General features: G+C 40.1%; 1 protein-coding gene and 1 long non-coding RNA gene across 2 annotated transcripts in view; both read left to right on the top strand.

Moving 5' to 3' along the window:
- The window catches only part of LOC139136432 (uncharacterized), a 50,986-nt gene extending 27,475 nt beyond the window's left edge, over positions 1 to 23,511 (top strand). The window contains exons 6-9 of the mRNA XM_070704157.1: positions 301 to 486; positions 2,552 to 2,766; positions 22,832 to 22,978; positions 23,431 to 23,511. Coding sequence (XP_070560258.1) covers positions 301 to 486; positions 2,552 to 2,766; positions 22,832 to 22,978; positions 23,431 to 23,511 — 629 coding nt within the window. The remainder of the gene's footprint in view (positions 1 to 300; positions 487 to 2,551; positions 2,767 to 22,831; positions 22,979 to 23,430) is intronic.
- Positions 23,512 to 23,524: 13 nt separating this feature from the next.
- Positions 23,525 to 26,071, top strand: LOC139137228 (uncharacterized). Its single transcript, XR_011553351.1, has 3 exons — positions 23,525 to 23,672; positions 24,308 to 24,388; positions 25,960 to 26,071. It is a non-coding gene; the product is annotated as an uncharacterized lncRNA (long non-coding RNA).
- The last annotated feature ends 18 nt before the right edge of the window (positions 26,072 to 26,089 follow it).

Raw genomic sequence — 26,089 nt, 5'->3', positions numbered from 1 at the left:
CTCAATAATAAGCTTATCAATATGTATGGGCCGCCTATGATGCTACATGATGTCTTAACAGTGCATAGGCTAGGGGTAATTGCAAATGCTCAGAACAGCCATTTTGTCCAATCACATACGCGCTTAGTGAAAGGTGTCAAAACATTGGGCTAATCTAACATTTGTAGATAGACATCGAGAACAATAGTATTATGCATTTATGCATGTGTTAAAATCCCTAGCAGGTCAGTTTCTGTGTGGGGAAAAGTTGGAATGTAACAATTCATGATACACATTTGAATTCTATTTTTGTTGTTTCAGCTTGCGTAGACGAGACGGCGAGAGAGACCTGTGCATTGGTCAAGAACCTACTCTGTAATTTCGCTGAAATGACGGCCAAAGAAATCAAAGACGCCCTCGACGTGATAAATAAGATAATCATGGAAACGTCTAAGGAAAGAAGGATGGTAATTGCGGAACGTATAGCTGGCGTTGATGGATTTTTAGGTTGGTCCTTTTCCAGGAATAAACTAAATACGATTGGAACTAATTGGGATAATATTTTGGGATAAAAATAACTAATTTGGGATAATTGGATGGTGAATTAAGGTCATTTTAACCTGCAAATATAAGATCATCTGCTTTTCTTTTTAAGTTACACATTTGTTTTATGAGTAATTTGTAATATTTCAACATTATATATTACAGGGTACCTAACACTTTTGAGAAATTTAGAAAATATAAAGATCCAATTATCCTATATTAGTTCCAATCGTGTTAATAGTGCACATGTTAATCATAGAACAGTTTCAATTGATTTATTTCAATACAGGGACTTTGCCCACCGTACAGATACAAAGAATATGACTGTAAGCCATAGTCTGTGAACTTATAATTTGAACACAAGCATAGAAAAAGGAATTAGACACATGGAAAATAGAGATAATTCCTTTTAACGGGAGTCTATTGCAGTGGTACTATACACTATTATAATATAATGAAAATCGCATGACAACTATAGGTCCGGAACAGTAACATCTAGAAATTGAAAGGATGACCATAAACTCTGAGGAAGTTTACAAATTATGTGTAGGTTTTGATATGATGAAATTCTTGTCAACTTGTCAATTGATGGATTTAATCTCATAGACCTAGGTATGCACTCTTCTCTAATCTCGTCATAACGTGGACAGATAAATACAAAATGGAATTCATAATCGACAGTTCAAATATCTTTTACATTTTTGCAATGAATACATAACCTTTCCTGATACGGGATCTTCAAATGACATCCTGTTTCGGTATTGAGTTTCTGGCTAGAACGACGAAAGTTTGACAGTACAAATTTATACCTCTGTTTCAGAATATTCAGATATTTTGGGGGTTTAATTAAAGACTTAAATTTACAATGCAGAGTTTGTGATCACTTGATGCCATTCTTGTCTATAACAATACCTGATCGCCTGTGTAACTAAACCTAAGTGTATATCTGGATTTCCAACTTGTTGTTCAATCGAGGCGATATCAAAACCATGTCTATGAAGTAATTTTTAATTTTGGTTGCCTATCTTTCTCATCTAATTTTTTATTATGTTATAACATGCCTTTGTTTATCAACTGTTTTCCACACGAAGTAACTTCAACCAAAATGTTATACAACGTTTAAAGTAAATGCAACACAAAGGCAGTCTGCCACATTCACCAAGTACAGATTCATTGTTTGCATGGCTGTTGACGTCTATCATAAATCTACAAAATTTCAATTGAACACGCTTTTTACTTTCTGATTAAACAAACCCCAAATTTCGCTACCGTAACAGGCAACAGGTACAACAACAGAGTCGAATATTTTAAAAGCATCTACGACAGATATACCACTCAACTTCCTGATAGCTGTATGAATTTAAGAAAGCCCTTTAGAAACATTTGCTGCTATATTTCCTTTGCCCGGAGACCAGGACAGTCTAGATAAAAGTAAAACACCAAGATAATTGTAATGTTTAACAGTTTCAATTTGTTCCCTCGCAAAGAACCATTTTTCATGATTTCTTAAATATCTCCCATTTCGAAATACAATGATGTTTGATTTAAAAAGATTGACCTCCATTGCCCTCTGTTCTGAGAATCTTTCAAGTTGATTCAACTTGCACTGTAATTTCATCGGCAAATCAGCTGCAACTGCATCATACAAAATAATTCAAACAGACGGGAATTCCTTGTTAATGTAATACCACCTGACCGTTCAATATCCATGTAATTTGAAAGCTCATTAATAGAAAAATATTAATGTAAAATTCGGCAAAAAACGATCCAGATGACAAAATGTGATAAATAGATATAATACAATAAATTAGTTTGCATGTATTTAGATGAAAGTTCACATTTATTTCTAAATGGATTGTCTATCTGATTTGTCAAAAACTCTACATCAGTATCGAACACATAACGCATTCGCAATTATGCATTGTCGTTGACTTTGTCAAAAATGACAAAAACCACGTTTGAGCTAGACAGAACGCGGGAACAAAATATCAAAATTGATATACATCTTTGATTAAAATACATTTTTCAGAGTCTCTGATGAATTTAGCCCTTAATTTTTATGGTAACGGTGATGAAGATCTGTACTTTGACGAGCTGAGATGGCAAAACTTAAACTCCGTGAACAGTATCTTCTGGAACTGTGCAGACGCCAGCATTCAATTTGCATCTGCTGCAGGAGACGCTGGGCTTGTCAAGTTTCTACTTCATATATGCCAACAGCATCGTGAAAAGCTTAAAGACAAGGTAAGTTTTAACATACATGATGTGAAAAGGGTCAACTAAATTGATCATTTATTCTTGATTCGACTCTCACAGAGACCTGGTATTTACTGCGTAATCTACTCAATCTGCTGATCCTCTTTTGTGCCCCCTAGCTACTGCCAAGGCGACTGGAAATTGGACACCCAATTTGCAAATTACCCAGCTGCATTGCTGGCCATATAGTGGATTCACTTGGTAATTAGCGAGAGACTTTGTTAACTTGTCAGCGATATCGTTTTACGTTTCAGTAGACACTTTGTACATGTAGAGGGCATGTTGCCATAAAGCTTATCTGGGTTTGAATAATTCAGTATAGGGGTGGCTGCATGTTGCTTCATGGGATTCAAAATGAATAAAGATAATTACGATATTTGTGTTGATATAACACACTACACTACAAAATAAAGATATTTTTCAATCTACACTTGTGGTCTCATTTACTGCTCTCTGAATTTCAATAAAATTCCTTTTTGTTTGTGTCGATTTCACGTGTTGTAAATGAGTGGTTTCTTCCAAATAGTGCAGCTCGTGCCCTTCTGAGTCGGGTGTAGTTATGTGGAGACTCTTTGTTTGGCCTCATTCGTGGTTTCAGTTTACACCCAAACAATGCAAGCGAGTTATTAAAGTGAGGTCCTAGGAGAAGTGATCATTTCAGCTTATACATGTAACTTTAAAGTGTAGAGACACTGCGACTTTGGAGGACCCTTTCCTGTTGATTAAGCCAACTTGATGCAGTCAGAAATTCTGTTTGTACAAATGAAAAACCAGCTCTACCAAGGGTTATAAATGAGAGTTTATGATTGTCAACCTGTGGTGAAGATTGAGATAACATTACCATGAACTGGTTCATGCACAAGTCTTATTAGATGTATACCATTAAGGACATAACTTTGTGTCCTAAATCCCAGCATCGCTCACGTTGATTGGTAGGTCTTATGTCCCTATGTCCTATCTGCGTTCATTGATTGACTGCCTATATGTCCTCAAGTATCATTAATATTTACTGTTCCGAATCCAGTTCGCTCATTGGCCGTCTTATGTTCTTATCCCTGCCTCACTTTCGAGTGTTCCTTGTCTCGGTCTGCCATGTGCTAATTACTGTAACGCATCTGTGAGCCAAACCAATCATTACCAGACAGCTAGAGCGTAGGCGCAACGTTTGTGAAGACAAATTTTTCTTTGCACCTTCGCTGCACTTAATGTCATTTTCAGGAAGCTCTGGCATCAAGGTTGTCTGCGATCCCCTGACACTTGGACATGTGACACGTAGAAATATTGGTCTTATTAGCATGTAGAGCATGATGTAATGCATCCTTTGTCATGTAAATTCTATAGCATGTAGAGCGCCACCAGTGGTACTTAGTCTGTGTATTCATTCAGTGTGTGTACTAACAAGATGGCGGATGCAGTGACACCATACAGTGTACGCTCTGAGTGAGTGAGACATCCAGTCTCTAATCCAAGCCACACTATGGGCAAAAAGGGCCCTAAATTGTTCAGTACAGCGGGGTACAGCGTCCCCGCCGGACAACGCTTTGGGCTGGTTACTAGTGACGACAGCGAACATTGTATCAATTTCATTTCAATAAAATATCGATCGAAATCTGCTCGCCTGTCGCTCGTATTTTCAGGTTACGCCATGAATTTTTCCATGACAGCCCGTATATATTGACTTATGTACCATAAAATCAACGTATCGGTTGTTTTCTTCCAGTCAAATTGAATCGAAGACAATTTGTTTAGTTTTGGTGATACTTTTATGTCTCAGCATATTTTGGCGCTCTTTGGACAAGTTTGGCGCCATGCCATCCGCGGGTATGCAACACAACATTGTATCAATTCGCAAGAAAAGAATATCGATCGATAACGTTCACTACACGTTCACAGTGGAGACTCTACACCAGTTCGCTTCCGTTTCGTGTTATTTTTACCAATTTACTGCGATGTTCATGGTTCATATTCACCCAAATTTTGTATAAAAGACAACAACCTGACAGGTATTTGATCTGTACAATTTAGGAGACACTTGCTGATTATTTTGTGTCAATTTCAGACCCTTGTTCTGCACATGTAAACGCCGTCAGATCGCCATATTGTTGACGGCAACAGTATATTTCAGTGATCAGAATAAATAGAATGGCAATAAAACAAATTTTACGAAGAAATTCAAAAATCTAAAACGATACGATTTTTGCTTATTAGTCAAAGGATCACCGTGCCAATTTTCATTATCATTGGTTCAGAATTAAAAAATTTGAACCGGCGAGAAGTTTGCAATGTGTTCGGTCGATCGGACGCGCATAAACGCCATTGTTTTCTATGGGAATCGAGATTATTCGGCACATCGTAAAATGAAAAATACATCTGAAAAAACCCGCCGGTTTAAATTTTTCATTTCGCTGTTATTTCTCACAATATTTGAGATTAAGCATCTCATGAAGGTTAACTCAAACTCTATGGTTTTAGTTTTTTAAATTTCCCTCTTATTTTTATGAAATGACGAGTTTACGATCGTTTGTGCTGTTGGCCGTGTTTTCGCCTATTTTTGCATAGAGTATTTTCGCTTCGGTATTTTAAGAATAAATTCATGAAATTATTGCCGAAATATCATAATGGACAGAGGAACATATGAGGAAATGGAATCTGCATCTCTTTCCTGAATATTTAGGTGTGCGGCTAGGAAATTTGGCGAAGTTTCTTCGCTTCGATAAAAAGTCTGTATGTGCGATGTATGATAGTGAGCATGCGTGCGTGAGTGCTTCACGAACTCTACAACGTGTTGAGCGGTCTCAGTCAGAAAAATGTAACAACTTAGCCGGCTATTGAACCACTCTTTTTTGGAAGTGGAGATTTAGCCGAGTGGTTCTGTCTGTGGCCTCTCAGCTGGGCGACTGATGCCGTATGTTGTGGGTTCGAATCCGATTGAAAACTAGCCGTATTTTCAACATTAAGCGGAAGCTTGATTTGGCTCTCTTTACGCTCATTCAGCGTATGTGCGGCAAAAAATTGTCACACTTTGAGTGAACAATATAGAGGCCATTTTGCCCACAGTGCCATCCGGCCTAAATTGATGTACTGCCATGAAGATATGTAACTAAAGCAATTCATGCTTCAGTTCGGAACAAGTTTGTCAGTGTTTTGGTAATTTATGGTCCATAGGAAGTCTTCGATGAATCTGTTACATATAGTGCCATTGACGCCCGTTCATGCTGTGTTGCAACTCATAAAGAAGTGTCATTTAGTCTGGTAAATATAACTGAACTTGATATAACACAGTTGCAGTTTGTAACATACCTTCAATTCGAACGCTATGCTGCTGTCATTGACATTGTGAGACGTTTGGAAAGAGTAACTTTCTCTGTTTTGTGTTGTTTTGAGAAGTTGCCGAACACAAAGAAACGAGTAACTCAGCCATGTGCATTATGCAAATTAGCAAAAGTTGAGAAACATCTGTGTCGAGTGTTTCCAGAACACTCTCGCTTGCTGTTGACTTTATTACCTGAGTATATATGTTTGTCCAAGTACTGTATCCTGTAATATTAGTGGCTGATACCGAGAAGTCAGTTTGCTGTCAGTTCAAAGGAAGATTTCCGTGTATCTGAACACTAAAGCCATAGAGTACCAGCAGTTGGAAGCCTATACGAGTGCTGTTGTGTTTGTTCATAACTGTATAGCATCGTTGAACTATCTGCTTGGAACTCTGTCAACAGGTTTATGTAGTCTTTTGATGTTGACTCACACTAAATGCCTGTTATCAGTTTAGATATTTTCTTTTGAAAAGTGTGTCGAGTTGGAACAATATTGTGTGCTTATACAGAGAGTTTCATGTATTGAACTCAGCGATACTGTAATACAATTTTCTAGGTAATAATTAATTTGATATATTATTAATTTTACCATTTGCTTCAGTGTGTTATTTTATGTTTAGTATACAGTAACACCTACGCGAGCAAAAGCCCCAACGACCATGCACAAGTCAGAAAGCTCACAGTCCCAGTATAAAATTTAATTATGAAACGTCATGATAGCATTTTGCTTGTACGTATGGCTTAGATAATTTGGCGCCCAACGTGGGGCTGTGTTGCTGTTTTTCTGTGTTGATTTGTCAGCTTTGATTAGTGCAACCACTGTATTGTAATATTCATTTTTGCAATTGCAAGTGGGTGAATGATTTCATGTTGACTTGTGTGGTTAGGGCTCCCACTGTACTGTATTGACCTGATTTGAGTATACTGAAGTGCTGGTTTTGTTTTTCTTTTTGGAGTTATTGAGAACTGTAATTTAAGTCTTTTGCTGACTTTTTGCAGTTTGTAGAGTAATTTTTGTTTGTTTTTTTTTTTTTGCATTTATTGCACTAAGACTGTGATTGTTATTTCGGTAACATTTCTCGTTGGTGAACATTTGTAATTTGCATTTTCTTGAATTGAGTTTTTGTATTAATTTACATATTTGCAACCATGGCAACAGGTGGAAGTGTTGATTGTGATGAGAATTGCTCTGTGCTGGTTGATAATATTCCATATGAATGTACTAAAGAACAGATTCATGAGCACATGAGTAGAGTTGGAGAAGTTTTAAATTTCATATTACCTTTCAATTTTGAAACAAAACAAAATGAAGGTTATGGTATTTTTCAGTATGCAAATGAAAAAATCGCTCTTGAAGCTATGAATACACTTAACAGGTCACCATTAGGGCCTGGAGTTGTTATTGTTGCTGATAATCATTTATGAGAAAAAAATTAAGACTGAGAGACATTGATCCTGTGTCAACACAAACTGTGAAACAATCTTCAGAGTGTCCTGATAGTTCACAGCACAGTAGAGGTAGACAAACTACAGTGTCTCATGATACCCAAAACATTGTTACCATGCCAACCAGTTCCAGTATTGGACAACCTCAAGAGACTTTGCCTACTGCACTGCTACAGTCTCCAAGAATTTCTACATTTTCTGGAAGTACAAGTAATAAGTCTGATGTTAGTTTTGAAGCCTGGAAGTATGAAGTGGAATGTTTGATAGGAACACACACTGCTGATGTTTTGTTACCCGCTATAAAGAGGTCACTCAGAGGTCAGCCAGGAGAGATTGTGATGCGTATGGGTTCCAGTGCTACTATACAGTCAATCTTTTCTAAATTAGAAGGCATCTATGGTGTTGTTGAGAGTGGTGCAACTCTGTTACAACAAGTTTACAACAGTGTGCAGAGGGAAGGAGAATCTGTTGCTGATTTTGGTTGTCGTCTTGAGTTAGCCATTCACAAAGCCAAGGAGCGTGGAGGAATAGCTGCTGCTGCTATTGACGAGACTCTTAGAACTGTGTATTGGAGAGGACTAAGAAATGAACAGATAAAGAATGTTGCAAGACATGAGTATAGAAGTTGTGAAACTTTTGACAAATTACTACAAGTAGTGAGACTTGCAGAAGAAGAGGTGCGTGAATCTAGTAAACAGGACAGTGCTGATAACGCCCCCACTACTGTAAAACATTCAAAGCTCAGCAAAGCTCAGCAGTCAGTAGTTTCTGAGCAAGTGAAACAAGAGTCAGCATCAGAGAATGCAGCATTATGCAATACCATAGAAAGTCTGACTACACGTTTGACACTACTTGAGCAGAAAGATAGTATATCTTCTACGGAAAGAGGAAGGCCACGGGAGCGTAGATCAGCAAGGAATCGTGGTACCTGTTACAATTGTGGTGATGAAGGACACTATGCAAGGAACTGTCCAAAATCTAGGAAGTCGTTTAAACAGACTGACGATTTCCAGCCTACAAGAGGTCCTCCATCCACAGGAACACAGCAACCAGTAAGTAATAGATGGACTCAAAGCCCAAAAGACATTGCTTGGTAGTGCGAGTGTTACGGACAGAATTGTTAGTGAAGCCAATGAAGAGACTGCTTTTATAAATGGTATATCTTGTAAGAGTTTGATCGACACTGGCTCTCAGGTTACCACCATAAGTGAGTCATTCTACAAAGAACATTTGTCTGACATTTGCATACAACCAGTGACAGACTTATTGTCCATGGAAGGCGCTGGTGGTCAGAACGTACCATACCTTGGGTATATAGAACTACAGATAACTTTTCCATCAGAAGCTTTTGGTTGTGAAGATTCTTTTGATGTATTGACACTTGTAGTTCCTGATAACAGCTACAACACTAGAGTGCCACTTACAGTAGGTACCAACCTAATGAGTGAATGCCGACAGTATTGCCGGCAGAAGTGTGGGTCAAAGTTCATGAGGCATACAGTGATGTCAACTGCTTGGAAGACTGCCTACAGCCGCCTGAATGCAAGGGATCGTTTTAGTGGAAGGAAGGGACGCATTGGTCTAGTGAAAGCCAGTTCAAAGGAACCAGTTAAGATATTACCTGGTCAATCTACTGTGCTTGATGGTGTAACAAAATCTGCAGGGTTCTGCCCACACCGGACGGCGCTGGTCGGGCCCGTCCGGCACTCAGAATTTCCGACCAGCATTGACAAGTGACCGTCCGCCACTTGCTGTTCAATACTTTGAACAATCAACATGAATGTCTATGACACTTTTGAGGTCAAGCAGTTCATAAAATTGCATGAAGAGTTGATGAAAACAATGGTACTATAGAATGCCTTTCAATAAAATGCTATTTAAACAATACCACTGGTTGATTACCGTACGCTGATTTTGCATATGAAAAGCTGTTCAGCTGTTGAACGTACGTTCACAAGATCATCGCCCTATAAATGAACTAGACACGGTTTTCCTGTCACACAGTATCTCTGTACGATCGAAAGAAGGAGAAAAACTGAAGTTTTTTTGCTTTGTATCAAGGTTTATAACACCATAAAAATGAAATACGGAAGCGAAAATCAACACAAAAAACAGGACTTCTAACTAAAACGTACTCTTCAATGTTCAGTTCAGACTCAATGACTCAAAGTCATGAGCAAGTTTGGTGTCAATGAATCCAGTCTTTGAATTATCACTGAACACTCACTTATTTTTCAGGTCAATAAGCCAAAAGTTACTTGTCCGTGGCAACAAGCCTCTCTGTTTGTGAATTTTCCCATTCTACAATGACTATCAAGAAGCAATTGAAGTGAATTTGACATCGAGAAATTCAACTTTCAAAACTATGGCCGATTAGTCAACCCCTAAGTTCTTAGTTTAAACTCTAGAGAGTCTGCGCATGAGCAGTAACAAGACCATCTAGGTCATTTGAAAAAACACTGGATGCTGGTACAGTGCAATGGTAATCCAAACTTCATAGTGGTGAGGGATGATATAAGCACAGGAAAATGATGACAAAAAAGTGGTACATTATTTTTCAGAAGCTTCAAAAGATTCCTTTACAACTACTAAAGATTTTTTTTCTTTCTGTTTTGTTCAATTAAAACTGAAAAAATACTTTGAAGGTACAGTGGAAATGGCTATTATTTTTATATAAAGCCCTAAGAATGTAAAAATACAAGCATATAAATGTTACAGTTTTTCATGAATATTAATGCTCATGAATATTAATGAGCCGTCCAGCACTCTTGGAACTCTGGGAAGAACCCTGAATCTGGTCCGAAAGGAGATGAGTATACTGTCGTCATAGAGCCTGTTAGTGAAACTGGTCTATAAGGAAGTCTGGTGATTAGTCCTACTGCTGTGATAGTGAAATGTTATGGTAGAAAATGCCATGTTCCGGTACAAGTGTACAACATTTCAGCAAAGCCTGTTACAGTTAGACCAGGAGATGTACTTGGTGAATGTACACAGTCACATGGGCAGGACAACCTTCCAGCTATGAGGCATTGTATCGGCAACAATCTGTGAGTGGTCCTATTGCAGTTGCTAATGATGTAAACTCTACTCTACCCAGCTCTCGATTCATGTATAGTAAGTCATCACCAAAGGAACAGAAACTTGTTTTTGACCTTAGTGACTCTCCATTGGATATGACACAAAGGAGACAGGCATATCAGCTACTTAACAGAATGTCTCCAGTATTTGCTCGAAATGATGATGATTTGGGTTACACGACAGCTGTAGAGCACAGAATACCTCTTACTGATGATCAGCCATTTCGAGAACGATATCGTACAATACCGCCCTCACAGTGTGATTTGTTACAGAGCATGCTTGATGGTAATGTAATACGAGAATCGCATAGTCCTTATGCATCGCCTATTGTTATTCTCACATCCCTCAGCTCACTCCCCCTCAATTCCGTAGCTGTCTTCCCTTGACCTCTGAGTGTACACAGCCCTTTGAAAAAATAACCTTTGACCTATGACATGAATACATAATGAGCATTGCCTATATATCCCCTGAACACATTGAGTCCACCATCTTTTCCGCTCGGCTTCATCACAAGTAGACACAGCTCTTCGAGCTCCTGATCTTTTGGGAGCGTGACAAGTTTTTTCTGACCAGGTAAGTGTCAGTTTTCTTTCAGAGACCTATGTTTCTTTCCCCGTTCGCACTTTTTTGCGTCTGATTTTTGAGTTTCCGTCATAATTTTTTCCACTTTTGTGTTGGTGTTCTTACGATGTGTACTGCTGTTATTTCTCATTGCCGTTACGCCGTTTTTTCTTTTGACTTTGTTGTCCTAACTTGTGCTGAGCTTGGAGCTATAGCACGTCGTTTTTGTGTCTGTCTTTCTATATTTTATAGAACTATGACTGACCAGGGTGCGGCCCATTCTATGGACGCTAGTGCCGACGTGGCAACAGGTGTTCTGCCTGGTCAGCGTGCCACCACTCAGTCGGACGTCACCCGTACTTCGGGTCTGTCGTCGGAGATGCTTATGGATATGGTACAAGGCCTGATGCAGTCCGTTCAGCAGCTAGCAGAGAACCAGAAGAAATATATGGGTGCACCTGGAGATGGAAGACTGTCTGCTGGCAGTGGTACATCAATGGATGGCATTCCCCATGCTGTTAGCAGTGGGGTAGCAGGTCCCTCGCATGCACACGAGGTATGTCCTCCGTTGAGTGACGGCACCTGTCGCCAAGGCACTTCTATAGTTGCCTCTGTTCTCATAGAGACGTATGTGCACAGCAAGAAGGCAGCCCAACCGGTTTCCAGTTGGGTATTGATTCTGAGGACGTGTCATCTGACTCCATGCCTCCACCTCAACGCCGTTCAGCAAAACGGAAGCACAGCAAGTCCAAGAGCAAAAGAGGTAAGAAGAGCAAGAAGGACAAGAAGTCCAAATCTTCTCCATCCTCTTCAGAGGACTCTCCCTCTTCTGAGACTTCTGAATGTGAATTTGATAATCCACATGAGAAAAATACTGGAGTGAAGTTCTCTAAGTCAGTACGTGTTTGGTTTAAACAGCAACGTACCAATGTTTTGGATACTGATGATAGGAAGGAAATGAAAGAGCGTTATCAAGTGTGCTCTGCCCAGGAGAAATTTTTCACAGCTCCTATACTGCCTGAGCATCTTGCTACTCACTGGGAGAGACAGGCCACCACTAAACCATTGATGCAACAAGACCATAGGCTTAGGAAAGCTTCTGATAGTCTTTTATTTGCTCAGCTTCCATTATTGGAAATTCTCCAGATTGCTCATGATAATGTGTCCATTGAGCCACATCAGTTTCTCCAGGCCATTCAACATAGTGTAACGTTGTTTGGTAGTGCTTTTCATGCTTTACAGATGGCAAGACAGAAGGCTTTTGAATCTGTTTTACCCAACAAATATGCTTCCATTAAGAAACTGGAACCAGCCATGGCCACGCTGTTTAGGGATGAACCACTCAAGGAGGCCAAGAAAGCCAAGCAAGCTCATAACGTTGTACTTGATATGACATCTAAGGGCACAGAAGGGACAGGAGCTACCACTAGCGCTGGACAGTCCCGCAGACGTAATTCAGGCTACAAGTCCAGGTATGGTCAGAGTGGGTATAACAGACGTTATCAATACTCTAAGTATAGACAGTCTGGACCTGCATCGAAGTCTGGTAAATCCCTTGATTCGGCTCAGTCCTTTCGTAACAATAAAGACTGATGGTTCCCCGACACAACTAAAGCTCTGCACCTACCCCCAGGTGGGGGTCGTCTTATGTTTTTTTCTTCATCAGTGGCAACAGCTAATGTCCGACCCTTGGATACTAGAGACTGTACAAGGTTAGAAGCTGGAACTTATATCCAACCCAGTGCAGACGTATCTTCCAGTTACAACAGTGCCAGATTGCCATGTGGAGTTGATCGACGAGGAAATTCAATCACTCTTGCAGAAGACAGCAATACAGTCAGTACAGCCAGTACAAGGTCAGTTTGTTTCAACAGTGTTTCTAGTACCCAAGGGAACAGGGGGTTGGCGCCCAGTGTTCAATCTCAGACCTCTCAACCGCATATTGCTTATCGACATTTCAAGATGGAGGGTCTTCATCATGTCAAGTCCCTACTTCAGGAAGGCGACTTCATGGCCACTATAGATCTCAAGGATGCATATTTCACTGTTCCCGTTTTCATCGGTCACAGGAAGTTTCTTCGTTTCATCTGGAAAAGAACAATGTTCGAATTTGCAGTCCTGCCCTTCGGCATTGCCAGTGCTCCACGGGTGTATACAAAGATTATGAAGCCAGTGGTCTCTCAGTTATGTTGCCAAGGTATTCGTTGTGTTATTTACATAGACAACCTCCTTATCCTGGGCAAGACCATGGAGATTTGTCAAGCCAATGTTGCAACAGCTGTGGCCCTTTTACAGAGTTTGGGGTTCCTCATCAACTGGGAAAGTCAAAGTTAGTACCAAAACAGCAGATTCAGTTTCTGGGAATGATAGTCAACTCACTGGATATGACAATCAGCTTGCCACCAGAAAAAGTGTCCAGACTTCAGCTAGACTGTCAGGAGTTGTTGCTAAAGAAATCTGTCACTGTCCGTTGTCTGTCCAGGGTGTAAGGTCGTATGACAGCAGCAGTAGAAGCAGTTACAGTGTCTCCTCTTCATTACCGGGCCATACAGAAGGACCAGTTGGCGGTTCTAGCTCGGACGGGGTCGTACGACGCACTAGTAGTTCTCTCACAAGAAACGAGGGAGGAATTGACTTGGTGGGTGAAGTGTCTGGATATGTGGAACGGCAGGTCTCTTCTCCCACAAAAGCCTCAGGTTATAATTCAGACGGACTCGTCCAGAAAAGGTTGGGGTGCAGTCTATGGACACAACTTGGCGCAGGGACAGTGGAACCAGGACGAACAGAGTCTCCACATCAATCAGTTGGAAATGTTGGCAGTCAGCAGAGGGCTGGAGAGTCTGGTGAGTCATCTCAGAGACGTGTGTGTAGAAGTTCAGTGCGACAATTCTTCAGTAGTGACTTACATAAATTGTCAAGGGGGCACTCGGTCTTGGCCCCTCAGCAAGTTGGCGTCCAAACTGTGGTTATGGTGTCTGAGGCGCAATATCCTACTCACTGCAGTGTATCTTCCAGGGAAACTCAATCGGGAAGCCGATTATCTGTCTCGGACGTTCAACGACAACCTGGAGTGGTGTCTAAAATCCACAGTACTTCAAACAGCACTTCAACAGTTACGGTGGACACCAGAGGTGGATCTGTTTGCAGCTCATCTGAACGCACAGTTTCCTCGCTTCGTCTCATGGAAACCGGAACCTCAAGCATGGTGGATAGACGCATTCTCCATCCAGAGGGGCAAGCTGGTAAGTTATGCGTTTCCTCCATTTTGTCTCATCCCAAGAGTCCTTCACAAGATTTGCCAAGACAAGGCTCGCTTAATTCTGATAGCACCAGTATGGACAACTCAACCTTGGTACCCAGATTTGCTATTGCTACTGATACAGGATCCATTATTGCTTCCGCAACTCCCAGATCTGCTAGTCGATCCAGCGTCAGGGCAACATCACCCACTCGCAAACCAAATGTGGCTAGCCGTGTGGCCGCTATCAGGTGTTCACTCCGAGCAAGAGGCATATCCTCCAAAGCGTCAGATGTGGGTACTGCAAACAGTACAACTCGGCCTGGCGTCGCTGGGATCGTTGGTGTAAAAGACAAAAGGAAGATCCCCGTTTCAGCACCTGTTCCAGTAGTGTTGGAATTTCTTGCAGACCAACTTGATAGGAAGCTCCAGTATCGTACTATTAATGTATACCGCTCTGCCATTTCTTCAGTGCATTTGCCAGTTGAGGGATATCGCCTTGGCAACCATCCACTTGTCACCCAGTTTATGAGAGGAGTCTATATTTCCAGACCACCTCAACCAAAGTATACATTGGTATGGGATGTACAGCAAGTACTGGAGTTACTTCAACGTTGGTCACCAGCAAAGGATTATCTCTGAAGAATTAACCTTTAAGACTGTTATGTTAGTCGCTTTATGTACAGCTGGCCGCTGTTCAGACTTGGCAAGTTTCCAGTTGGAATCAGTTTCGTTATCCAAAGGATCAGCTGTTTTTGCTTCCTGCTCGTTTGTCGAAGACTGACAGACCAGCGAAGAAATGGAAGATTTTTGTGTTGCCAGCCTTCAAGAAGGATAGAGGTTATGTGTGGTTTATTACTTAGTTTCGTATTTACGACGTGTGGATTTGTTTTGGAAACACAAGAAGATACTTTTTGTTAGTTTTATGATGGGTAAACCTGTTTTGTCAGCTACCATAGCAAGATGGATCAGATGGGTACTTCAAGAGGCCGGTATAGACAAGTCTTTCTCTGCACACTCAACGAGAGCAGCAGTTACGTCTGCCCTGCATTTCAAGGGTGCATCATTACAGCAGATCTTGAATTTGGCAAATTGGTCCTCAGCCAGAACATTTGCTAAACATTACAAGTGTGAGATGGTGTCGTCAATTTCACCGGTCTTGGATACCTTAGCAACAGATTAGGTGAGTTTCACCATTTGTGACTTCATGTCACTGCTTTAAAGTCAGCTACGGAATTGAGGGGAGTGACTGAGGGATGTGAGAATAAATATAAATTATACCAGACTCTTACCGTTGCTGGATAATTGTAGTTATTCTCTCATCCTGAAGGAACGAGCCGAATGAAGTAGCTCCCACCTCCCACCCATGATGGGATTTGTTTTTATTTCTGGTCTTAGTTTTTCAGACTTTGAAAGATGGCGGACTCAATGTGTTCAGGGGATATATAGGCAATGCTCATTATGTATTCATGTCATAGGTCAAAGATTATTTTTTCAAAGGGCTGTGTACACTCAGAGGTCAAGGGAAGAGAGCTACTTCATTTCGGCTCGTTCCTTCAGGATGAGAGAATAACTACAATTATCCAGCAACGGTAAGAGTCTGGTATAATTTATATTTTTACTTACCAAAAAGGATGGCTCTACACGTCTTTGCATCGACTATAGAAGACTTAATGCAAAAACTATCCGAGATTCGTATGCGCTGCCTAGATTGAAGAGTCTTAGACGCACTTAGTGATTCACAGTGATTTTCATCCATAGATCTGAAGAGTGGATACTGGCAAATTGGTGTAGCAGAGGAAGACAAGCCAAACACTGCCTTTGTGATACCACTTGGTTTCTTTGAGGCCAATAGAATGCCATTTGGGTTGATGAATGCTCCTAGTACATTTCAACATCTTATGGAGAAGTGTATAGTTGATTACAACTTTAAGCAATGTCTCGTCTACTTGGATGACATTATAGTGTTTTCAGCTACGTTTGAAGAACACTTACAGAGACTTGAAGCCATATTAGAGCGTCTACAGTCTTATGGTTTGAAAGTGAACTTGTCAAAGTGTCAGTTCTTCAGGAAAGAAGTAAAATATCTTGGACATGTGGTCTCTGGAGAGGGAATAAAGACTGACCCTGAGAAGGTTGTGACTTTAAAGACATGGCCAGTTCCGGAAAATGTAAAGGAAGTAAAGTTGTTCATTGGATTTGCTGGTTACTACAGGCGTTTTGTTGAAGGATTCTCAAAGATTTGTAAACCTCTGCATGCACTGATGGGAGAAAGAAGAAAGGAAAGAAGATGAACAGTTAAAGACAAGAGTAATCTGAGATCATGTTCAAGTGGACCCCAGAGTGTCAGACTGCATTTGAAATCCTGATAGAGAGGCTTACATCACCACCTACTCTGGCATTTGCAGACTACAGCCTACCCTTTGAACTGCACACGGATGCATGTTTCACAGGGCTTGGGGCAGCCCTCTACAAAAGCAGGATGGAAGGAAACGAGTGATAGCATATGCCAGTAGAAGCCTTTCCAAGAGTGAGAGAAACTACCCAGCACATAAACTGGAATTCTTAGCATTTAAATGGTCTCTAACTGAAAAATTTCATGATTACTTGTATGGTAACAGATTTAAAGTTGTAACAGACAACAACCCACTTACATATGTTATGACATCTGCAAAGATGGATGCAACCGGCCATAGGTCGCTTGCTGCATTGTCAATGTATAATTTCACGTTAGAGTATCCTCCAGGACAGAGAAATGCTGATGCTGATGGTTTATCACGCAGACCACATGACAATGACCAGACTGAGGACAAATAAAGACTACAGAAAATGTGATTCAAGCTGTTTGTCACTATCACACTCAAGGTATTGATTGTAAACAGGCCGTAGATACAGCACCAGTCCTTATTGACACAGTATGTGCCACTCCAGATGGTGTACCAAAGACTTTGGAAGAGACTTTGCCTTGGCCAGGTGTAGAGCCATTGCCGGTCATTACCATGGATGAATGGAAACATTATCAAGAGGAAGATGATGTAATTGGCAGAATCTGTGATCTGAAAATGGGGAGTAGATGCCCAAGTATAAGAGAAAGAAAATCAGAATCGCCAGATGTACAGCTATTACTGAAGGAGTGGGATCGTCTATGTTGGCGAAATGGAGTGTTACATCATTGTCATAAAACTGTAGACGGCCAGAACAGGTTCCAGTTGGTTTTACCCAAAGCCTTCAGATGTAGAGCTATGGAAGGAGTTCATGATCAGATTGGACATCTTAGAAAAGAACGTACATTAGATCTACTGAGAACTCGCTTTTATTGGCCAAAGATGTCTCAAGATGTAGATGCCAAGATTGAAAATTGTAAACAGTGTATTTTGCGTAAATCAACGGGAAGAGAAGTGATAGCACCATTGGTAAATGTGCGTACTTCTCAGCCCATGGAGTTACTTTGTATGGACTACTTAACTCTTGAAGAGTCTAAAGGAGGAGTTGCCAATATCCTGATGATTACTGATCATTTTACTCGTTACGCTGTTGCGGTGCCAACCAAGAACCAGACTGCTAGAACCACTGCAAGAGTACTGTTTGATCATTTCCTGGTCCACTACGGATTTCCAGCAAGATTACATTCTGACAGAGGACGGAACTTTGAATCCGGAGTGATAAGTGAACTTTGTAAGATAGTTGGTATCGTCAAATCCAGAACGACACCATACCATCCGCCAGGGAACGGACAGGTGGAAAGCTTTAACAGGACTCTTTTGAGCATGCTTGGTACGTTGACAGATGAGAAGAAACAAGATTGGAAGTCATATGTTCCACCATTAGTACATGCATATAACTGTACAAAGAACGATGCTACAGGATACGCACCTTACTATCTGATGTTTGAAAGACATCCACGCTTACCTATAGATGTTTGCATGGGTATTGAGCCTGATAATGAAGAACAGATGAGTCACCATGAGTATGCTGAATTGTTGAGGAAGAGACTCAGTTATGCCTATGAACTTGCATCGAAAGCAGCTGAGAAGGCAGTTGCAAGTAACAAGAATCGATATGACAGGAAATCTCGTGAGGTTATACTCAGACCAGGTGACCGTGTACTAGTCAAGAATGTCAGGATCAGAGGAAAGCAGAAGTTGGCCAATATTTGGGAAAGTCAGCCTTATAGAGTTGTCAAACAGTGCTATCCAGACCTACCCGTTTATGTGGTTTGTCCAGAGAATAAACAGGGAAGGAAACGTACATTGCATAGAAACCTGTTATTACCATGTCGGCACTGCCATGGCCTGAAAGTTTTCAGCAGGACAGAGAGCTTGCGCCTCAGAAATGAAGAAGCAAGAGAAGAGAATTCGTTGAAAGAGATATCTGTAGTTACCATAGTGATGAAACTTCAGACGACTCATCAGAAGAGGATTATGAGGTAGTTGCTGTACCTTCTGTTGTGCCTGTGTTCCATCATGATAATTCTGAACCTGAAAATGTTGATACTGTCCCAGCAGATTTAGCAACAACTGAAACCCAGAATGTCGATAACCTGCCAGATGATATACTAGATGCAACTGAAGTTCAAAAGGGTAGTATTCAACCTGCAGATGAAGAAAGCCATATTGACACTGAAGATGTCGAAGCAGGGGATGATGAATCACGAGAGGATGTTGCATCAGAAGCCTGTGAATCAACGTTGAGAAGATCATCTAGAGCCAGGAAACCGCCAGACCGCCTTACTTATTCACATTCACATGTAAAACCTGATTGGGTAGTCAGAGCAGAATTTTTTGCATCTATGAAAACCCAGTTTTCTGAAGAGTCGAGTAATATTTTTAAAGCAATTATTGATATTGTGTCCAAAGTGTAACTTGTGTATAGTGATCTAATTGAGATATCTTTCAGAGTTTTTTTTGTTTATTTTTCATGATTTTTGTATGTTTATGACGGGACGTCATTCTGTAAACCAGGGGAGAATGTAGAGCATGATGTAATGCATCCTTTGTCATGTAAATTTTATAGCATGTAGAGCGCCACCAGTGGTACTTTGATACTTAGTCTGTGTATTCATTCAGTGTGTGTACTAACAAGATGGCGGATGCAGTGACACCATACAGTGTACGCTCTGAGTGAGTGAGACATCCAGTCTCTAATCCATGCCATCCGGCCTAAATTGATGTGCTGCCATGAAGATATGTAATTAAAGTAATTCATGCTTCAGTTCGGAACAAGTTTGTCAGTGTTTTGGTAATTTATGGTCCATAGGAAGTCTTCGATGAATCTGTTACATATAGTGCCATTGACGCCCGTTCATGCTGTGTTGCAACTCATAAAGAAGTGTCATTTAGTCTGGTAAATATAACTGAACTTGATATAACAGAGTTGCAGTTTGTAACATACCTTCAATTCGAACGCTATGCTGCTGTCATTGACATTGTGAGACGTTTGGAAAGAGTAACTTTCTCTGTTTTGTGTTGTTTTGAGAAGTTGCCGAACATAAAGAAACGAGTAACTCAGCCATGTGCATTATGCAAATTAGGAAAAGTTGAGAAACATCTGTGTCGAGTGTTTCCAGAACACTCTCGCTTGCTGTTGACTTTATTACCTGAGTATATATGTTTGTCCAAGTACTGTATCCTGTAATATTGGTGGCTGATACCGAGAAGTCAGTTTGCTGTCAGTTCAAAGGAAGATTTCCGTGTATCTGAACACTAAAGCCATAGAGTACCAGCAGTTGGAAGCCTATACGAGTGCTGTTGTGTTTGTTCATGACTGTATAGCATCGTTGAACTATCTGCTTGGAACTCTGTCAACAGGTTTATGTAGTCTTTTGATGTTGACTCACACTAAATGCCTGTTATCAGTTTAGATATTTTCTTTTGAAAAGTGTCGAGTTGAACAATATTGTGTGCTTATACAGAGAGTTTCATGTATTGAACTCAGCGATACTGTAATACATTTTTCTAGGTAATAATTAATTGTATATATAATTAATTTTACCATTTGCTTCAGTGTGTTATTTTATGTTTAGTATACAGCAACACCTACGCGAGCAAAAGCCCCTACGATCATGCACAAGTCAGAAAGCTCACAGTCCCAGTATAAAATTTAATTATGAAACGTCATGATAGCAGTTTGCTTGTACGTATGGCTTACAAGCAGTAAATATTTCTGTCAGTAAAAATATGCTGCTTCTTACCAAATGAAAAATATACAACTTTGTAGTTACACTCTTCAGCTACAGGTTCATTTGTACAACAAAATGCTTGCCATCAGATTGTGTATTAAAACTCCATTAGCTGTCCAATTTAGCTTTTTTCAGTATTGTTCTCCGCTTTGACTCCAGTTTCTAGTGTTAATCCCCATGTTGAAATAAATACAAAGTGCGCATACCTTTAGATGTTATTGTTGAATACTGTATTCAAGTCAGGACTAGTATTCATTTATCAACAGTAACAATGGTCATTAAACATGTACTGGGTGTGTTGACAAGCAGAGTAACGGACACTTTAAATGAGTATAGCACAGGTTTTAGGATGAGAAACTATGGTAGATTTACAAAACTTAAATACTAAAAAATAGCCAAAAGTTACGGCTCATGTCCCTTTAATTCCGAATTGATAATAAAGGATTGCATCATTGATTCCAGATGATCCATGTACACGTATAACGTAGTCAGCATCTTTAATGAGACAAGCTCTTTAGTTTGTTCAGACATACACGTCTGTTGATGATTATTTTCGAAATCGCTTACAGATCTGTAACATGTTGGTTTATGCCTATTATAGTTGAAGTATGCACATTCCTACCCCAACAACATATCAGATTGTATCGTGTCTTGCGTTGACTTCTGACGCAAATATACAAGCGAACGCCTTTGAAATAATATTATGACATATTTTCCGTGTATTTTGTACTATCGAAGTAAGCAACTACGCTGACATTGTGTGTGTGTGTGTGTGTGTGCGCGCACACCTACACACACACACACACACACACACACAAAAACACACACACACACACACTCATATAAATTGGTATTATAGAGGTCATGCAGTAATTCGAATATTTTAGTAGAGGAGCTACGGTAACCACAGATACAAACAAAGACGGGGGGTGGATTATATGACCATTTAGAAATCGTAAAGAGGTGCGTATTTGACCTAAGAGTGTCATGGTGATACGTTGTGGTTGAATCCATTATAATTGGCGGCTCCACAAAGGTTACTGTCAGTCATTGTTTGAGAGTGATGAATGAAACACCTGGAGTCTGGGACTGCTTTGCTAAGCGTGCAGATACAGCTGTACATTACAATGATGAGCACATGGCAGGACGAGACAAGTAACACTCGAAAGTGAGGCAGAGACAAGAACATAAGGCGGCCAATGAATGAACTGGATTCGGAACAGTAAATATTGATAGGACTTGAGGACATATAGGCAGCCAATGAATGAACGCAGATAGGACATAGGGACATAAGACTTACCGATCAACATGAGCGACTCTGGCGTTTAGGTCACAAAGTTATGTCCTAAATGGTATACGTCTATTCAGATAACTAATTTGTTATGCTATGGTATAGCATAATCAAAGGAAAAAACTGGTGTTACTGTAATTTATCGTCTGCAGACCAAACAAATTTTCTTGTACATAGCTTGACCTTATCACAGTGTCTTGTTAGTTATATGAAGATCAGTGCAGCTGTTTTCAATTTCGCCAGACACCCTGTCTACAGTGCAGTTGTTTTCAATTTCCCAAGACACACTGTCTGCGCGGGACACATTGTTTTGACTGATCATCGGTCTTTGAAGTTTTGCCACCAAAATGTCATATCCAATCATTGGCCGTTCTGTTTGGAAGAAACCACTCATTCGTAACACAACACTTGCAGTTCATGAACATGATGGAGATTTTGTTGAAATTCAGAGAGCAGGAAATGAGACCAAATGTAGCTTGATGACATATCTTTATTTAGTGCTTTACTTTGGCTCCTCTGTACAATATTATTCCACATATTATTATTATCTATATTCATTTTGAATCCCATGGAGCACCAAGCAGCCACCCCTACACTGAATTATTCAAACCCAGATACGCTTTATGGCAACATGCCCCCTACTTGCACAAAATGTATGACTGAAGTGTAAAACGATATCGCTGACAAATTAACAAAGTCACTTGCTAATTTCCAAGTGAATTCACTATATGGCCAGAAATACAGCTGGGTAATTTGCAAATTGGGTGTCTCATTTCCAGTCGCGTCCACTGTAATTAAGTAGAACACTGAACATGTTGAAATTATCGGACTTAGTGGCGCCGCTTTTACTGTCGCCCACTCTTTTCATTGAGCGTCACCTCACATGCCTCTACAAGGTGAGTGTCAGTTCTGAAGAGACCTGCTCACTTATTCCCTTCTGACTACAGAATACCATTCTGTTGGATCTGATAAGTGAGTTCTACGGAGGACTACCGGAAAATTTGAAACCGCTGTTGGACAAAAGTCAAATGACTGAATTGCAAGAAGAAGAGGTTCGGGATAACACAGATGACACAGAGAGGAGAACACAATTCGTGAGTTTAGATTACAAACTTGTATTCGCCCTCCGGGCATTCTTATTTAAGTCGGTAGGCCCAGCTTTGGAGTATATTATAAAGGTTAATTGTTACAGTAATATTTTTAAGTCTGAGAAAAATAGCAATGTTCGAATATTATTGAGCACAAAAATGCATTTCGAGTTTGGAACAGGCGAACTGTCATAGACTGATAACAAAGATTTGATAGCTTACGCCCAATTCTGAATTTATAAAGACATAAAAGTAGGAGACCTGTGAAACGCTCTAACATGGACGACTATGCAACTAACCTTTGTATGTGAGTTACTATCTACCCATGTTAAAAATGTGGAAGTCTACTTTGGTTTGTGCCAAATTACTAGTTATCTCTTATATTAGTTGATATTCTTTTGTAAAGACGATTGACTGAGGTCCTGTATAGGAAATAATATAGTGATTCTCAATTGCAGGACTGTCCGATATGTTCTGCGCAAGCTTCGGAAGACCAGGACCATTTGCACTTTTTAGCGGTCAGTGACCGATCGGCATGAAGAGAGCGGGCGCGTTGCATACAGAATCGACTCTGAACGCTGTGTATCGCCCCTCGACAAGGCAGTCTTTGTAACCGACAAACCGTTAGTGACGGGAAGGCCTTTTGAAATACAAATTGACAAGATAGACCCCGAAAGTACCGCAGGATCACTTGACTTTGGTATGGCGCCTTCATATCTGAATACTGTTACTATTTCTGAAATTTAATATTTCACTTGAAACAAGAGTACATGTAGCAAAAACGACTTCTTATGTTGCATTATACTAAAATGGCATGGGTTTAAATTAAAAACTGACACTCAAAACAGTGATTAAAATCATGATCAACAAGATTAAAATGCCCCTCATTCAAAATATCAGAATTTTATTACCAAAAAAAATAGTAATTCCAGAAAATCTTATATAAAAACATAATGCTACAGTTTCAAAGTACAAGAGTAAGGAAAGGATGTAAAACAGAAAAATAAAAATTAAGTCATCATAACAATGCTTTTTGATTACAAACTTAAAGAACTCATGCATACGAGAATCATTATTCGTTATCAAGAGATAAAGGAACTGTTATAACGACCTTAACAAGCTCTTACTGGACTCCAATCAAAACTATTAAAATAAAATATAAAAACCTCTTATTACTCGTTTTCTCTCTTTCAAGATGGCACAATACGTTAGCATAGCATAGATATATATGTGGATATCACGCACATGGTTCTTTAATCATCGGTTTACATTCTGTCTCTCTCCTTACGCTAGTATCCAACGAATAGTATATAAATATATTTTATATTAATGTAGGTGTCACCATCTACAAGGACCTTCCTAATGACGTTTATCAAAGGAAAACTGCGGGGAGAGCTCCGGAATATGGTTCTTGAGGTAAGGATGGCGTCCATTTTGGCACAAAATGCTATTCCTTGCCGAAGTCTGCATGTTAGTTGTAAAGAGCAACAACATAGTTGGCTTGATGCTTTGCTGGATTTTATGTAGTAACTTGCTTGTGTGAATGCATGTGTATGTAGGTAGGTACGTACTACGTACGTATAGGTACCAGCGTACCTACGTATGTATGTGTGTCTTGTCATGTGGTGTGGTCGAGTGGTAGTTTGGTGGTAATCGTTCCGGTACGCAGATTGTTCATGGTGGCCGTGCTGTCCCGCTATTGCCCTTGTAAGGGATAGGCTAATAGTGCACATACAGGCGAGCAGTATACCGTCATTCGAATACTTGACTCATGATACTTTAACGTGATAACAGTGTCTAGAAAGGTCGGTCGTCTGCAAAGACGTGGTCCACCACAGTCACACTGACTGGGCTTCTCACTGACGTCAGTACGTCAAAGTCTCAGAGCATCTAAATCTCATTGTCTGCGTCGAGGGGGTCTGTGGTCGAGCAAAGGAGTGCGAAAAAAGAGTGTTGCTCTCTAGAAAGAGTACAACTTAAATCGTCTTCAAATCTACATATATGCCATTACTTTGGTCTATATGTTTATTTAACTAAAGAGCAGAAGCTAAGGTCGGGAGGTCGCTCCAATTTGAAGGGTAAGTTCACCAAGAATTATTTTTACATATGTGCTAGCTTTGTGGTCACTTACCCTGGAAAAGCTTTTTTCACCATTTATAACTCGCTATTTTTTACAAAAACCAATAAAAAAGTACAGGAAGTTGCAGTTTAGGACTTCATCAACTCCATGCAATTTTAATCATGAGAAAGAATCTCCAGGCTTGGAGCTTGCATCATGTGATATTGAAGGGACGATCTTTCGATTGGATGGCATTGTCTACTCACCCACGCTCAAACCAGGCTGTGCGTATTTATATAACTATTGTTTATACTGAGTATCCTTACATAAACGATGAATCACTTATAATAGATTGTCCACTGTCAGATTTTGTGTTGCTGTTTACTAGTCACCACCAAATCTACCACAAGCTTCAGGAATATATGGTTGTAGGAATATAGTCAGAACTGTCACTCCATTCAATTGTTAAATGGACGGGGAAGCTTGAGGTCACTAGGATTCGGTTGTAAACAGCGACACAAAATCTGACAGGGTAAGTGACCACAAAGCTATCACATAGTAAAATCATCCTTGGTGAACTTACCCTTTAAGTACAATGTCAAACAGGATGAAGCCATCTGTTGTCATTGCTGAGCAGTTGTTAAACAATATTTCACTAGAGGAAGATAACTGTTACTTCAAAGGTCCGGAAAATAAATAAGGAGGGACCATTCTCATGATGCATCACATGTAAGGTTATTGTCGGTCAGAGTCATTGTCTGTCATTGCAACTAAATTCAAAATACTAAAATTCTAAACAGTCGTTGGGATACATCACAATATATATGGATGGATGGATGTGTATGCGTGCTCGTATTTAGGTAGGTAGGTAGGAAGGAAGGTAAGCATTTCTACCTTATTGATATCAAAAATGACATCTCTTTTACAGAGATTGCATTCGTAAGAAAGATTTCAAGCACTGTGAAGGCAAATACAACCTCAATTTGGCATTCATATCTGAGGGTGATCGAATTGCAATTATACAACTTCCTAACAAAACACTTCGCATTATTACAATG

The sequence above is a fragment of the Ptychodera flava genome, chromosome 7 (assembly GCF_041260155.1).
Source record: "Ptychodera flava strain L36383 chromosome 7, AS_Pfla_20210202, whole genome shotgun sequence".
NCBI lineage: Eukaryota > Metazoa > Hemichordata > Enteropneusta > Ptychoderidae > Ptychodera > Ptychodera flava.
This window is presented reverse-complemented; position numbering and strand designations above follow the sequence as displayed.